At 39.8% G+C, this 18,290-nt stretch overlaps 1 protein-coding gene across 1 annotated transcript; it reads left to right on the top strand.

The window, feature by feature from the left end:
- The first annotated feature begins 2,250 nt into the window (after positions 1-2,250).
- Positions 2,251-18,142, top strand: LOC122766207 (serine/threonine-protein kinase SIK3 homolog). The gene is made up of 6 exons (XM_044021308.1): positions 2,251-2,616; positions 16,093-16,209; positions 16,752-16,815; positions 17,338-17,499; positions 17,664-17,788; positions 17,975-18,142. Exons 1-6 carry the CDS (start codon positions 2,251-2,253, stop codon positions 18,140-18,142), a joined length of 1,002 nt encoding a protein of 333 aa, XP_043877243.1.
- The last annotated feature ends 148 nt before the right edge of the window (positions 18,143-18,290 follow it).

Here is an 18,290-nt window from a genome sequence, read left to right on the forward strand (position 1 = left end):
TACAATACAAATGATAATACAATAATAAGAGGGCTAATGAGGGCTAGAATACACACATAAAAGCAAATGAAATATAAATAAAAGTATGAATGTGTATGTCTAATAGTTCCCGGCATTGATAATGTTTACTATCTGTGCTGCACATATTAAATTAGAATTAGTAATTTTTGCACAAACACAAATTAGTGATAGTGAATTTGACCTCTGCATTTAACCCATCATTCGTACACTCACAAGCCAGCATTTATCTGCACCTGGTGAGCAATGGGATTAGACTTTACCGGGTACCTTGCTCAGGCCCTTTCCAAGATTGAACTGGCGACCTTCTGGATATGAGCTCAATTCCTTTCCTCTTGTCCATGGGCTTCCCAATATCTAGGTTGTGGTGCTGATAAAGGATTATATCATACCTCTCATAATCATAACTATAACTACTGGGTAATTTTCACATCCACACAATCCCGTTAAAACTTAGAAAATCAAAGAAGCTAAGAACACATGTTTACATTTGATGTTTAAAATGTACTTAGACTGTGGACAATGCTGATTTTATGATTATTACTTTGCATTGCAGTGCAGTTTGAAAATGTTATTGGACTACTACTTGATTACAAAACTGCCTAATGTAACTTGACCAGTAATCTTTATGTAACCCATCACTGTTTTGGAAAAAAACTTGCCCCTGGTGCCTCAATGCATTCTTCAATTACAGACTGCAAATGACTGCTTTGTTGTCTAAAATAACCACGTGTTTATTTGGGAATCTGAATCTAAAAACCCTTTGCTTTTTTTTCTTCTTTTTTAATTACTTTGACACAGTGCCTGTTAGCCTTGGGTCATAATGCAGGATCTGCTTTTACACACTATTATTACACCAGGTAAGTGATATTAAACAGTGCATTTCAAAACAAGTAAATCTGTGACCGCAAAACAGTGTGAACATGATTCACACTGTTTGTGGTGCAGCTGCCTAGGATGCAGGAACACCTTTCTAACATTGAGTGGTGCTGTCTACATCCCAATGAGAGGGCTATAGAATAGAATAGAATAGAACAGTACAGAATAGAATAGACATTTATGCAGCATTTCTGAAGAATAACTTAAAATATATATTAATATATATTTTTATATATATCTGTATTATATATATAATATATATAGTATAAATATACTTTTTTGCATTACTATTTTGAATCCTATGAATTTACTTGCATATTTTGCATTACTAATGAGTGGTTTTGATGGGTTTTTTCTTTGATGTGTTTTACTTTTCAAATGTATTCAGACTTCTAACTCTGCTCATCATGTATTCTTTACTTAATCTAAAATAATTATGATACATGACAGTGAAATAAAACTAATGTTAACAAAAAAAACAAACAAACATTACTGTTATTGTGAATGTCAGGTTGTCTTCCTATTGCAGGTGTGCGGGAGTTGAACAAAGCATGTGTGAATGTGTTTACGCCTCACCTCCTGTTCCATTTGAAGAGACTTTGGAAACACAGAATTTAATTTCAGTCAGTGCTCCCAGTGTTTACGACGAGATCTCAGGGACACTGGTGGAAAGCTAATCAACAGTAGCAGCTGCAATTATCTAAAAAACAATATTTTATCAACAGTGGGGTTTTTTATTAGTAGTTTTGGAAAGTTGTAAACATAAACAACATAATCTATCTAAATTATATATATACAGTAAGTATTCCCAAATGGTGTGTTTATTTTGTGGGAAAATTACTATTACTATTACTATCTCACAATTGTTTCTGATGAAGTGCTTTCATAATATAGACTGGACATAGATATATTCTTCTTCAGAGGTGTTTATCTTGTTCCTTTTTTAAATCATAATAAAAACCTGTGTAGTGTACAAATTGTATTAATTAATAAACTTTACTTGGGCCCTTTGGTGGTTTTATGACTTAATCAACTGTGTAAACGTTCACAATAGCGTGTTTATTCGAGCAGAATGATGGGGTGACATTGTTTGTTTATCTCATCCTTGATCATTTCAATCTGCCGTAGTAATGTTTGCTGTGTATCTCTTTAAGGCCTCACCAGCCAGTCTGATCATACATAGTGCAGCAGTTTGCAAGGAATCACTGAATCATGGGAACCGGAGTGATAATGCGCACTTCGTTGTTGTCAGGGCAACCACAATACGTTTCTTTGGATTAAGTCATTTGTTACGCTGATCGTTGCCGTGGTTACAACCTAGAGCGGGCGCTGCGGAAGAGCGTTCCACGTAAAATGACGCAGGGCGGGGGCGTGCCCGAGATGCGCGCTGCGCAAGGCTGCTTGTTGTTCCCGCAGAGAGGCGAGAAGATGGCGGCCGTGTCAAGCGGAGGTGCTGCTGGGTCCACTGTGCCCGGGATTACGCACTCTGCCCGACCGACCCACGCAGTTATGGGCTCCCAGAACCGAGGCCAGCCATCCTCCGGGATCAGCCACCCCAGTCGCACCAGCACGACCACTGGGTGCATCACCAGTCCTGGCCACACTTCGGCCACCAGGCCCCCCCCAGCTCGAGTGGGCCACTATGAAATCGAGCGGACCATCGGCAAGGGGAATTTCGCGGTTGTTAAACTAGCCACGCACGTCATTACCAAAGCAAAGGTAAGACGACTAATGCAGGAGCGTTCGAGGCGAGCAAGTAGCAGTTGTCATTGTGTCATTTCAAACATTTTCGAGCATTTACTCAGGATGACGCTGGGGCCTTTAGGCTCCAGGGAGACAACGGCCAGCCCGCTTTGGTGACACCGCTGCTTGGTGTTGGAGAGAGGGAGAGGGTGCGTTCGACACGGGGCATCACCTCCAACTACTGTAGACAAACACATCAATGTCAAGATTAAGATGATATCGCATACATTAACGTGTAGTGTTTTAACAAACGCCAGAAAGGCCTGGGGTTAATGTGTGGCAGAGCGCAGAGGACGGAGAGAAGGGTATTGACGAAGATGAAAAGGGGGAGACACACAGTGTTCCGACTGGAGTTGCTAGCTTAGCTTCGTAGCTAGTTAGCTGTTTGGCTAGATTCAGATGTGTTTCAGACCGAAACCGAGGCACAAGGTTAAAAGTTGGAGAACTATGAATGAACAATATACTTCCAAGGTTATAGGTCGCTCAAGTATCGGAAGCTGTCTTTAAAATGAAACACAGGAGTAACATTTGAATCACGCTAAAGTCATTTATGACAGAGTCAGAGATTTGGGCTGAACAGTAAATAGTTTTGAAATCGAAATCAATTTGAAACCACTTAGTTAGTGAGTCACTAAGGCTGCAACTTAGGATGTACCATGTGTAGCACATCAGGCAAAGGGTTTAACGTTAGCCGTCATTAAAATAATAAAATAAAAATCCTAAATTATGAAACAATACATGTCTCCTCCGAGCTGTAGAATATCGTACTGACTATTTTCATAGCATCTCATGCGGTAATGACCCATCACATTTTGCAGTAACTAGTGAAGTGAAGCTTTACTCAAAAATAACATTTTAATCATATAGCATCTCTGCCCAGAAAATTGCTAATTTTCCTTAAATTTGAGTTCAGACCATAAAAGCATTTAGATGTAACGAAATGGTTTGAATTATAAATGAATAGCGTTTTAAATTATCAGCAACGTTTCTGGTATCTCTTTGACAAAAATGCAACTAGTGTGGTGTGAGTCAGTCCTGTGGTTAAAACTGTATAACAGCCTTGTGATCTATCAATTTGAGATATTAAGGCCCTATTTAGTGCAGTTAATTGTTTGATGAAAATGGACTAGAAAACTGTGACATGTCAAAATTTGTAGTTTCAACTTTGCATAAAGTTGGGAGCTGTATAGCAGTAGACTCAATCATTTACATAATCACCACCCGAAACTGTCATAAAGTAATGATAATAGTTCATTTGATTGGGTATATTACATTGTAACACTAAACTCCCTGGCTTTTGAAAATTGTGTTTTCAGGTGTGTTTTTTTCCACACAGAATGCTTTCAACTTGATATTTTGTTGGAATATAGGAAGGTATTCAAAGAGGTGTTTGTACTAATTGATCAGGTGCTCAACTGTTTTAAACAGATTTTAAACAATGAATCCGTTGTAACTCCAAGTATGTTTTAGCTGATATGGTAGTACCAAAGGGGCCAGGATGGATTGCTAATCAGAATGCCTCATTTGATGCTTTAAGCATTACTGCAATTTCTGCCATTTTGATGTGACAGGCTGTCAGCGAGGGCTTCTGTTGACCATACTTTGTATTAGAGGAAAGGCTGTTGTGATGTAGAGAAGCGCCATCGTAAGCAACGTTTAATTGAATTTTGGATGACTAAAGCCTGGACTCAGACAGTTTCAGCAATATGTGTTTTTCAGCTGATGAACATCCTTTAAATTTAATAGCATAAATAAAGGTGTGTCAGGGTAGTTGAGTGAGCAGCTTTCCCCTCTATGCCCTTGTTGACATACACACAGACATAGGTCAGTGTGTACTTTGCACAACATGGCCCAGTGAAACGTCCATGTAGTTTCAAGAGGCCAAAATAAACTTAAGTCAGTGAATGTTGTTTTTTTTTTTTATAGAAGACATTTCTTGTAGTGTGTTCATCTGACTTCACTAATATGTAGGGGGCAGTATGTTTGATGTTGTATGAGCAAAACAAAGACAGTAGTGACATAATGGTGACAGAATGATGTGTTGGTTATGAGGCTGTGTTCCATGTGTGTGTTTGTGGCTGGCTGCCTGTCTAACAGGGTGAGAGACAGACGGAGGAGAAAATTATAGTGGTATATGGACTGACAGAAAGAGATGCCTTGTTGTCTGTTGAGGGTGGTCTCATACAGACCAGTCACTTCATGATTGTCATCATCTAGTGCAGAAGTTGTAGTGACCTCAGTTGCTTTTGAATAGCAGAGGAACAAGGGCTGTGCTTTCCCATGTCTATGGATATTATGAATATGGATATGATGATGATCAGTCATCACAAAAATATGCTGTAGAGCCTTATGTCATGGGCTTGTTTTTCTGACAATTCAATTAGAAATGCTGACTAGACAAAAACAAATTCTAACATCTCTTATGGCGTATTTCCACCGGCTCTACTCGCCTCACCACGGCACGGTTTAAGTAGCGTTTCCACTAGCATAGTACCTGGTACCAGGTACTATTTTTAGTACCTGCTCAGGCGAGGTTCCAAAAGCGTGCTGAATAGGTACTATGCGATGATTGGTCAGACTGCCGGCCACTGACTGGCCAGAGTGCCGTCACAGGAAGAGACGTCCCACACGCAAATCAAGCCGAACAGTGGCAAACTGTAGGTCACTTAAAACTGCTTAATGATCCTAAAAAACAGGGGTTAATCTCCAACAACTACCAGGGAAATCTCTATATTTAACAGAGGAGTCTGGTGTGTGTAGGGACAGCGCCGGCAATCGCGAGCCACATAATAGACCACTGCTACTGTAGTCTGTGGAATAGGAGGCTCCGGAGACGTGTGGACAGAAATCAAGCTGAACAATGCCAAATTGTCGATCAGTTAAAACTACTTAACAATCTTAAAAACGCGGGTTAACAACTACATGAGTCGTTTGCGTGTTGTGTGTGTCACTTATAAAATGAAGTCACCGCAGTTTCACTAAGCTGTGCAGTGATGACTCCGCCCACGTTAAGTAGATACTTTTTTGTAGTGGAGATGCAACCTAATCGTGCCATGTCGTGCCGTGCTGAGGCGAGGCGAGTAGAGCAGAAATACACCATTATAGTTGTTGGCTGGAGCTGGATGATCGCCTGCAGTGCAGTCACACTGAGGACATTGTTTTTAACACTTGGTAGCTTTTGAAGCCCATAAAGGCACAGTCCCTTTCTCCCTCTTTTGCTCTGTTTAACCTAAATCATTGAATGGGCAATTTATCGAAAGTTTATTTATTAAATACACACACACACATTCAACCATTTGTTAAGCTACTAATCATGAACCTTGGAGGCAGCCAGTCACCAAATGCAACCCTTCAGTTGCAGATAGATAGTGTGCTGCACATGTACAAGTGAAAGTTCATCTGCCGCAAACAAAGGTCAGTGAGCCAAGTGGAAGTCAAAACAAGAGTTTCATTCTCTCATACAGTTGCATTGCTAGAAAAAGTCAGGCCATGGTTTGCTATGGTCTTCACAAATGTTGATTTCAGTGTTCTATAAACATTACATCTAATCAGACTCCTTTTTAAAAATATTTGTTTTTGTAGGCTTCCGGTGACACCATAAAATACTTCTGCTTTTAGTATTTGTGACTATTTTTAATTACAACACCAGCACTTGTCACATTAACCTTTAACAGAAACTTAGTTCTGTCTTCTCAGCAGAATCACAGTCAGTGAGCTTGGTACATGTGACAATATAGGCCACCCTTTGTCCATGAGCTCACATGAGGTGGGCATGGAAGCCAGAAGAACATGTTTCAATTTACCACATTTGTGTTTCTTTTGATCAGAATGCAGATATGGGGTTACTGAAACCATTTGACTGATTGAAGAAGTTGCTTTGTTATGGAATTAGATTTGTGTCAATATTTTCAAATAACACTTTTCACACTTTTTCATAAACAAAAAAAATATGTATTTAATCATTCAAAAATATACTATTTTATTGTTTGAAAATACATTTGTTTTTTGTGCTCCTAACTTGTTCTTTGCGATCCCTAACTTGTTGTTTGCGCTCCCTGACTAGATGTTTACCCTCCCTGACTTGATGTTTGCGCTCCCTGAAGTGTTCTTTGCGCCGTGGATTTTTGTTTGCGGGCGGGCCTTAGGAAGCTGTCTGTTGATTGGCTACTGAGTTTTGGAGCAACAGCTCAATGCCCCGGAAGTCGTCACAATCTTGTTTGTAAATCAAATATTGATCAAAACAACTTCACAATTGACGATTTACGTCCTGCAGGCATACAAGAGGAGAAAAAAACACTGTTGTGGTCGTAGTCATTGTAGCACGGCTATACAGTTAGTTCCTCCCACTAACCAGGGCAACTGCTCATTTGGGTGACACATCCACAAACCTGAAACTCCTCCCGCTTCTCTGAAATCCCCAGTGTGGAAATATTTTGCGTTCCCTGTGAGTTTTGTCGACAACGTTGAACAAGGGTGTGTAAGCTCTGTTGTGACCATGTAGTAAAGAACAGGACATCTCTTTCTGCATGCATCATAAGGACATAGACATAACTACAAAAACAACTCTTTTGTTTTCATTTGGAGCTTCCTGACTAGCGCTATAGACATGTTTGTAGCATCTGACATGAGATATTATTCAGCTGGATTTAAACATTTAATTAATGTACAGGAACCACGCTTTGAAATGCCAAGCAGGTCGCAGAGCTACATGACTCTATGACCTCTCTTCTTTTTACAGTTAGTTTCCAAGTTACTGGTTTTTGTTACATACATATTGTTGTATCATGACCTTAAAATCGAATAGAGGATTCGGAGAGTCGTGACACCTCATAGATATGCTAATGATTAAGTAAAGGCACACTTTTTAAAGTGTTCTCTGTCTTTCTGAGCCCACATCAAGGTTAGCGTGATTGGCAATGATGACACTGCGCTGCGTGTCCTGACCTGCCTCTCTGGTAAAACTGTTTTCCCCCCGTTGTTTTTCCTGTCGTTTCCCCTTTCCTCTCGAGTGTTTTTAGGCAAGGAAAGGATGAGCTGGAGGAAGAGGGCTAGGCAGGCAGGATGGCAGGCATTAGAGGACAGGCCAAATGTACTGTGTAACAATTTCACTCACTCTCTGTCACATTCTCACCCCCTTGTGCACAGTTCTGACACACCATCTTGCTTTCTCTGTTTCACAGAACCACACAAAGGCATACTTGTGTGTGATTTCTTTTAGGTGAATATATGTGTTTACAGCTGCAACTAACGATTATTTTCATAATTGATTAATCTATCGTTTATTTTCATAATTGATTAATCTATCGTTTATTTTCTCGATTAATCGATGAATCGTTTGGTCCATAAAATATCAGAAAACCTTAAAAAATGTTGATCGGTGTTTGTTTGTCAAACCTGGAAATGATGATGTTCTCAGATCAAATGGTTAACTTTTAATGATTTCTTTGTTATCCAGAGCAAAGAAATGAAGAAAATATTCACATTTAAGAAGCTTAAACAATCAGAAATCTTGTTTTAATCATGAAAAAAGACTTCAAACCTATTATCGATTATCAAAATAGTTGTCGATGAATTGTTTCAGCTCTATATGTGTTTCTCCCTCACTTCTTGCCCCACATTGCTGCATTCACAAGGGGAGACAGTTCCAGAGACACAGCCCAGACATAGTCATGGTGGTATGATGGAGAAAACTGAAGGCTTCATCACTATTATTCTGTAGTGCACGTATGTCTGTGTGCGTCACTAAAGGCAGCCGTTTTTGTCCATGTAGCTCCATTGCAACATAATAGAAACATTACATGCCAGCAAACACTGTCAGTTAGAAAATCACAACTCTACCAACTACCAGCATCTTTAGCACCGCTTTTTGTCCGAGGCGATTGTGTGTTTCCAAGGCTCCTGGTTGGGAAAGGTCGCTTGAACAAAGTGACGCTGGTTTCCATAGTAATGGGGATAGCTCCAGTCCTACCAATTCTGAATGGAGGTGACTTGACTGAGCTTTTTTCTGTCATGAAAATGTCTTATTGACAGGTTGCAGATGCAACACATTTCATATTCTGAGCTTGAATTTCCCACCTTTAGTGTTATGGACAGGCTTGGTCCTTGACATTTTTTTCCTAATGAATTGATTACTGAGTGAAGATGGTGGTTTGCAATGCTGATGTAATTCTTTCATCTAGAAGAACCGTTGCGCTGTGATAGACAAGATCTGAGGTATTTGTTTGATTCTGCTGCTTTGAAAATCCTTACTAGGATTAAAAACATGGCCTGTGCATGTGTGGGCCATATGGATACATTCACTCGCAGAATACGGAAACCTCAATCACAGTACAACTCTATCTTTAACAGTAGAACATTTTTATTCAGGTTTGGTTTCAGCTAATTCAACAACGTTAAGTTTAATCACTATTGTACTGATCAGCTGGATAATATGCTTAGTAGTTAAGTTCTCAGTTATTCATTTGAAATGATCCTCTATGCATTGTAGCTGTAGCATGAAGTCAGTCAGTGATGATGGAGGACACCTGAAGACAACAAGACTTGCTTCAGTCTGTGACTTAATTAATTGCTGTATGAAGATCATGTTGATAAAATTTTGATGAATTGTTTAGCTCTACTGGGTACCAATAGTTACTTAGGGTCGGTCATACTCTTTCATGTCCACGTGTCCTCTGAAGTCTTCCGAATACTAGATAACACAAACTTGAAACTTAGTCGTCTTCTGTGCATGAGGAGAAAACAGCATGGCAGACGAATGTGTGGTGTCCAGTTTTTCCACACTGTAGTATGTGTCCCCCGTCTTATACTCTCAGCCCGACACATTCAACTGAGTCATTACCACACAATCTCACAACACAGTTCACAACACACCAGTAGAACATCTCTGAGACGCAATGTGCTGACTCACAGTGTACGTACACATGCATATTATTCCCAGAAAGTGGTCCAGCTAGTGGTGACTTGCAATGGTGTTTCTTTGACTTTTTCTTAAACACCCATGTGCACATATGTGCGAGTTTAAGAGTCTCATGTGCTCATGTGAGTTAAGCCTGAGCATTATGTTCCTGTGAGTGTTATCTGTGTCACCTCTTGATGAAGGTTAACCTCATACATTATATCACTGCACCGCTCTGTGTGTGTGTGTGTGTGTTTGTGTGAGACACTGTAGACATTGCACCCTATATATACATATATACATCTGTTAAAGATCCCTTTTATAGTTGAGTAATGCATGGATTTTGTCCAGTATTAGAGCTCAAGAATCCTTGAAGGCGGAACACTGTGGCTTTTCAATAATTTAATATAACAATATGCTCTCTAGTGCGATATCATTTTATAGTTTTAATGGCTATATAAAAAAGGTTCAGTTTGTACCGACAGAAAGGTTATGAATTGAACAAACAAACTTTGGGTCATAAAATGTCATCATTATGAATCATTAACCTTGTGTGTGAAATGTGAAACTGTTTGTTGTATTCTGCCTATTCTAGATGTTTTATGTCATTTGAATGTAGCACTGTAGCAACTTCATCACTTCACAAATACCTCTGGTCTTTTTCGCCAGCTACAAGCCTTTTCAGAGGTTGTTGATTACTTTATTAATTGTTAGATTTGATATGATTGGTTGTGTATATATACAGTATATATTAGTGCTGGAGCGATTTGTCAACTTGCATAACTTCCTTAGAAGTTAGATGCCGACTCCCGGTCAAAGGATGGAGAACAAGCTCAAAACTCCCTCGCGATCATCTAAACTGTGGGAGTATTTTAGACAGAGACCCGACAATGTGGTGATTTGTAAGCTCTGCAAGTTGGGAATGGCGTATCACAGCAGTGCAACTGCTATGCAGGAACACCTGAAGCGAACTCATCCCGGAGCAGTTAGTCAAGGCGGTGGTAAAAGAGCACCACTTAACCGCTTAAGCAGAGATGTTTTATTAATTTGTCATATTGATATATTGATATATATAAACCACATTTTTAAATGTCTTGCCTCAAATGATCTTAAAACTATGTTCAGCAACACAGAAAGAGTTTTATTTCAAGTTCTGAAATAAAAATCTAATTTCAATATCACAGGCTGAGGTAACGCTGCTCTGTGCTGAACACTGTGAGCACTGAGTGCTCGCCTAAACGGAGATCTTCATCTACGACAACATTCACTGTTGAACTAAATATGTCAGATCTTGATACATATACTTGAATTGAACATGCTCTTGCTTTGCTTTATTTTGGAGAGTATTATGTTGGACTGTAAAACAAAGATTTCCAGAGTTAACACTGGGCTATGCTTTTTGTTTGTTTCATCTTGTTACATTGTTATTTGTAAGAGAACATGATTGAACAAAATATTGAAATATTAATGAGACAAGTTTTTGATATTTGTGTTGGGTTAATCCATTGTTATATTTATTAATAGAGTAATAAAATAATAATTTTTATTAGTAACCTCGAGAATATTTATTTTCCTCTTCACTTAACACCCCACATAACAAAGTTAATGTAGAGAAATAGAAAGTTAGAAATGAAATATCCTCACTCGTATTGCAAGGCATTGATTTGCAGCAGTTGCAGCACTGCTTCTTCAGTGTTCCTGGGCATGATGCCCCATCAAGCTTTGCACACCTGAGTTTGGAGATTATTTTTTTGCAAGGTTTTTTTTTTACTGCAAGTTCCCTCTATCTCTGTAAGGTGGGATGTAGACTGTCACTGGACAAGTCTCTTAAGATGTTTTAAAATTGGTTCAGGTCATAGCTCTGGCTAGGCCATCAAAGGAAGTCAGAATTATTGCTAAGCCTCTTGAAAACCTTGAATATTATAAGCCCTAATCGACATGATTGGAAACTGAACATTGATAGTGCTAGAATATATACATTCAGGGCAAAGTTTTTTTTTATGTTTAACTTTGGCCCTGTGTTAGTTTTGTCTCATACAGTCTCTCACCTCTTCAAGGTGTAAATAAGTTTGTGTCTATTGCTCATATTTTATGCTGTTTATCTTGCCTGTGTGCTAATGATAATTTCAGTCTTGAAAGTGTACCTTCACCCACTGTTACCCACTGATTTATTTCAGTTTGTGGACGTCAGACTACAGGATTGAAAGATAAACTCATGTGAGCATATCATGACACTCAAGTATTCACAAGTGAAAGTATTGTGTCTTACAAGGATGGCTAAAAACATCATGGACGACTGTGTGAAAGTGCAATGTTGTGAGTGAGCATGGGACAACAAACAACAAAACACTAACTAAAGGAAAATTTATACTTTAATGAGAAGCAGTGGTGGAACAATTTAGAATATAGTGGACCTCCCTAGTCTAGATAATTATTGACAAACATCCGTTCTGAGAACTCTTCATCTGGTTTTCGATGAGGAAATCTCTTCACATTCTACACTCATTCTTTCCACAACTCTGACCTGTGTTCCAGTCCCTGTGCTGTCATCAGCATTCTATACCATTGAGGTGGTAGTTAATAAATGATGAGTGGTACAGGGGTTTGTCAAGACATGATGCACATTAATGCAACCTGACTGTTCAATCAAAATGTTATCAGACCAGAGAGACTTGTTTTCTCACTGAATACACTGCAAATGTTTATACAGAGGTCATCTTCGTCCTCTCCGTGTGTTGCCGTGTGAATAAGTCTCTAACAAGCTCCCAGTGATCAGTCTTTTAAACCTCTACAGTTTACATTAGTTGAATCGCTGCCATGTGCATCCAAGTCACATAAAATCTTATGATGTGTACTGTGAAGCTTGTGTATGGATGTGCGTGGTTAAATGTACAGTAAATAGACTCTGCTGCTGGGCACCAGCTGCTCTGTTATGGAGCTATGTTGATGTCACAGTCTTGTGATCAGAGGGGCTATGTGACACTTTATCTCATTACAGCCAGCCTCCACGGAGTGTGTTTGTGCATGTGTTTGTGCATGTGTTTGTGTGTGTGGGTGAAGCAAAATCTTTTGACAGTCATGGAAGCAAGTGCAAAGGAGATGGCTGCCGAGGTACACACTTAAAGTCTCAACACATTGTACTTTGACTGGTGCTAAACCTGGATGCCCAACATGGTCACATGTTTGTTTGTGCAGTACAACCACCCAGCTGCCATTGCCACTGATGTTTCTATGGTAAGATTAGGAGCAGTCGATTTGTCAAAACGGTGTGTGACATGTATTTGCTGCTCCAATTAATTTTGTTATTTAGTCCGTAATCAAATACTTTGGTCAAGGTTTTATATTCAGCAACACCAGGAACTTATTTTAGTTTGAAGAATATTTTCAGAAATCAGAAATACAAATGCTTTACTGATCCAGATGACACATTTTCAAACTATGTTTGCTTAATTTCAGAATAGAACAAATATGAGAAATTACATTTTGCATGTACGTCATTTGTTCTCTAATTTGCTTGATCATGTCGGCAGAAGCTGCATATGCAAATATTGCCTAGTTGGATCAGTTCCTCTGATTTACCTTTTTAGAGGCCACAGAACACCAAAACAATAACAGTGTTACATATACTTACAATGACTAGAGCACACCGACTCACCTAATTCGCCTCATGGACAACATATATTTATATCACGTTCAACGGTCACTGTGAACTCGCAAAATGCATTTTTGGACACATCTTAAAATGATGATAAAGTTAACTCAGAGAAACACAACGATTTGGATGAAGGCCACTGTCAGACTAGTGATGGAATAAGAAGTACTTTTCAATGTACTGAATCATTAGAATCTGTTAATTAAAAAGATTTGCTCACTGAATCATTTCGTCGGACAGTCACTGAACTGGAATACAGCTGAACGGGTTGTGATTCGGCTCACTTGCCAGCTTTTGGCAGTGCTGTCTCTAAATACACCAGACTGTTAAATATGGAGATTAATGCATGTTTTCAGTGTTTTTAAATATTTAAAACTGATCTACAGTTTGGCATTGTTCTTGGATTTGCTGAGGCTGTTTCTGAGAGTTTAAGCTGCTGAATATCACTACACGTTCAGTGTACGAGTAGCCAAGTTCGCTGATTCATTCACAGTACTTTCAGTGAACAAATCACTTAATGTACCAGTACACATACCGTTCCCTCACAGTGAGAGGACCTGAGAGGTCTCAGCCTGCTGTTTTTTTCATTGCAGGTTTCTCAATGCAGCCGAAACTATGAAAGGTGGCGAGATTAGAGTGCAGCACTCTGGCCATTCGTTTCCATATGGCCAGAGTGTAGTTTAAAAGTACCCGTTCTCCACCTCCTCATCACTGGGCAGCTGAGCTGCAGCATTAGTGAGTCTAAAACAGCGGAGAACTTGACTGTATGCGTCAGTGTTCGAACAAATCGTCTGCGAGCAACACTATGTCAGACGTTATGTGCTCTCTCAGGAGCCCCCTCTTGGCTTTCCCCCACTTCCCCTTCCTGTCTGTAACAGGAAGTCGACCTTGTTGGGCTTCAGTTGGACTCATCTTCGTGTCTGCTTTCAGGAAAAGGGAGCTCAGGGTGGCACTTGTGTGCTCACTGATGCAGGACACATGGTTTATGTTTTTCCACACACAGACAGACTGCACTTGTTTATTTTTGGCAGGAGCAGTGTTTCGGGGCAGTCCCATTAGCTTTGCTTGGTTAAGTCATTAAAGTCGTCTATCCATTCTTAAGTGGCACAGCAAAGCTCCTGTCACACATCATCAACATCCACACTGCCGGAGCCATTGTCAAGGACTCATCAATTGTGCAAGATACTCTCTCTCGCAGTTGCAGGTCTATCCAAAGAAGGTCAAATGTAAAGGAAGCACAATGTTTTGTAATTCCCAGCTTGGCTTTTTGTCTTAAAAAATGCTAGTGATTAGGAAAATACTTTTCTTATGGAACTTTTCCATTATAGAGTTCTAGCACTGCTTGACTCTATTCATTTATTTTGCTTTTCCATTAGGGATAGTACCTGATACCTGGTGCTTTATTTGGTACCTGCTCTGGGAAGGTTCCAAGCGAGCTGAGACTATACTAAAATGTGATGTCAACAGTGTGTCTTCATCGGAAGAGTCATAAGCACAATGTCTGACCCAAGAATCAAACCCGACATTTTTAAAAACTGGCGAATGAGTTACAGACTCAAGCTGGCCTTGTCTTTTGCATATGCAAGTGTTCCTACTAGGAATGGCTTGATAATTACTTTTTTGTGCCTGCTCCTTATATCACAACCATGTGTATCTAACTTTGTCTATCTATCAGTCCAATACAGCCAACTACAAAGCTGTTGGTGCTGACACTTTTACTTCTTGTCCATTTCAATCCATTTCAAAGATATAATTCTTCAACTGTATAACATGAAGCATGTAATATAATACATTTTTGGATTCTATCAGATTTTACTTTTTTTTTTTACTTCACGGATGGTAGGACTCAGGTGGAAAATACTGCATAAGCTAACAAATAGCTGAAAGCTAAACCAGTATCTGCTGGTCACTTACAGGCTGGAAGAGGGTTTATCACCACTTTGCATAGGCAGTCACTCTTTAATTCGATTCCTCACCAATTTATGTATACTGGGACAAGGTACTCTGCTTCATCAGCATGGTCCAACTAAAACCTTAGTTCAGCTTAAACTTTGAATGGAAATGTAGTGTCTGTACTCGGTCATTTTAGGCTTCATCTACATTATTCCACGTTTATTTAAAAACTGATAAATTCTGCTGTACATAGGCAGGTCGTCCACATTATTCCAACATTTTCAAGCCCCCAAAATTAAGAAGTTTCAACTGACTCTGTTTAGTTTGAAAAGTCCAGGGCTGCATTTTAGCTTACATAGAACTTTGAAAGCTACCATGGAGTTACCCTCATTCACTTCCTGATTCCTATCGGTCACACTTTCTTCAGTTTCTCCTTGTCATCTGTCTCGTAGTAGAAATCCATGCTCTTACAGTTTTTAGTACTGTTTCTCATTGGTGTTACTTCCTTAAAATAAGCAAACAACTGCAGAGAAGATAATCCGCTTCCTGATCACACCGGCATGTGAATGCCCTGTAGACCTGACTGATTTTGAGGCGTGTTAGTTTGGATGCAGATGAAAAATGTAGTTTTCAAATGAAAGCTTAGTAGTGTGTATGTCGTCTTAGACTTGATCTGACTCGCACCTTCTTTCCTCAATGATTTCGTAGCACTTGTCTCCTCTGTTTGTTGTGTCATCACAGTGATACTGCAAAGGTGCTGGGGCCATGCCCTGGAATTATTGCCGGTAATTTAAGTGTCAGCTAAATACCATTAACATTAATTTATTGCTTGTTTCTATAATGGCCCAAGATCTTGTGAACACTTAAAGAAAACCGATAAAAATAATTTATCTTTTATCTTTATTTCTGTCTTTCTGCCTTCCAAATCTTACACTCTCCACCACCACTTTACTCTCTCTCATCATTTATTCTTATCTCTCCCTCAATCCTTTTCTTGTCTTTGTGTCTCTAGGTGGCTATAAAAATAGTGGATAAGACCCAGCTGGATGATGAGAACCTGAAAAAGATCTTCAGAGAGGTGCAAATCATGAAGTTGCTGAAACACCCCCACATCATCCGCCTCTACCAGGTACACACTCGCACACAAAACCAACAAGAGACTAAGATCTTAAACCCGAGAGCTGTTGCCCAGGAGAAAACAAATGAAATATGTGTCGGTTTAACAGGATCTGATGTGTTGTTGTGCTTCAGAAATGTACTGGGTTGACGGCAGAAATGTCCCCATATGCTTTCGTCTCCCCCTCACTTTTCCAGATTCATGGGCATCATAATTAAAAAAAGAACCCTTCCCACACCTGTTCCAGCACTTTCACAACCCAACTTGTTTAGCAAATCATCTGAAACTCCTACTGTTTCAATCTAGTATGCCACATAATCACAAAAATGTACTTGAAATATTGAATGATTAATGTTGAACTTCAATGCTGTCAGATACTGTACATGCACTGAACACCTTACTGACAGCGTCTGTTCTATATAAATCCTCTTGTTTCTATGCCAAACTGTGCTTACTCATTCGGTTGCATAACGGGTGAACCACCCATCACTAGATGTTAGTCTGTCCGAGGGTCTGTTGGTCAACGTTTGTCATCTTTTTGCTTATCTCCTCAGGTGATGGAGACGGAGAGGATGATCTATCTGGTAACGGAGTACGCCAGCGGTGGAGAGATATTTGGTAAGGGGAGTTCCCCCCTCTTACCTTGTTGGATTGCCTCTGCTTTTGCAGCTTGCTTTTCCAGATCAAATTATGCAGAATGTGCAACATTCCTTTCCACATGTAACAGCCACTCATCTTATAATGTGATTTTGGTCATCCATCATGGTTTTCACTGGGGGTGGGAATCTTTAGGTGCCTCACGATTAGATTAGGATTACGAATCAGGGGCCACAATTTGATTATAAAACAATTAATGCATCTTGTCTTTGTATTTGTGAATCAATTCAGAATCATCCACGTCCAAATCGAGATGTAGCTAAGAATCGATGTATTGTCTCTTCTGTTACTAAGAGCTTTTATTGAGTTGAAATGCATGTTTCCAATGGTCTTTTCCACTATACCTAGTATTTCAGTCATGTAAATCATGATTCAAACAGAATCTAGTCCATTTAATGAAACTTGGAACAGCAGATGACACTGTGGCCTGAGAACCAGTGATACATTTCTGAACTGTGCTCTGTGTGTGTGCGCTGTGTGTAGACCACCTGGTGGCTCATGGGCGTATGGCAGAAAAAGACGCCAGAAAGAAGTTCAAGCAGATTGTGGCAGCGGTGCACTTCTGTCACTGTCGCAACATCGTCCACCGAGACTTGAAGGCAGAGAATCTGCTCCTGGACCACAACCTCAACATCAAAATCGCAGGTGCGTGTTTCACTGGGTAAACTTCATTTAGTGATTTCGGGCCATCTTGGCAATTGACAGTATGTGCTTTGGGGAGCATTTTTCCCTGTTTGATCCAATTTTCTCCTTTTACTCTGTTGAGGGGAACAAGGAGATTAAATCAACACCTTGTCTCTTGCCACCAGATTTTGGCTTCAGTAACTTGTTTTCTCGAGGCCAGCTGTTGAAGACATGGTGTGGCAGCCCTCCCTATGCTGCACCGGAGCTTTTTGAGGGGAAAGAGTATGATGGTCCAAAAGTAGATATATGGGTGAGTACTGTAACATTTCAAGAAATAGGAATCCTAAATGTCTTTGCCTTTTTAAACTATAGTACTTGAATTGAATTGTTGCCTTTAAATAATTATAACATCGTTGGAAAAACATCCCTTTCACTCACTTTCTTTTTTCTTGCTCTTTCTTCTCACTTCTTTCTTTTCTTTTCTTTGTTTCTACAGAGCTTAGGTGTGGTGTTATATGTTTTGGTGTGTGGCGCCCTGCCTTTCGATGGCAGCACTCTACAAAATTTGCGGGCACGTGTCCTCAGTGGGAAATTCCGCATCCCCTTCTTCATGTCCACAGGTAATAATTTCGTTTACCGGCTTCCAATATCCTTCATAGGGTGACTTGTTGAGTTGAGAGTATCAGCAGCAATGAATACATAGAAAACAGTTGTGTGAGCCAGGTGTAGAGAGAAGAATTGTCATTTACATCCGGGATGTCGGCTGGTCTCCAGCTGCCTGAAGATGGATTTGCTATATTGAAAGTATGTAT

Source organism: Solea senegalensis, linkage group LG1 (genome assembly GCF_019176455.1).
Source record: "Solea senegalensis isolate Sse05_10M linkage group LG1, IFAPA_SoseM_1, whole genome shotgun sequence".
NCBI classification, from domain to species: Eukaryota; Metazoa; Chordata; class Actinopteri; order Pleuronectiformes; family Soleidae; genus Solea; species Solea senegalensis.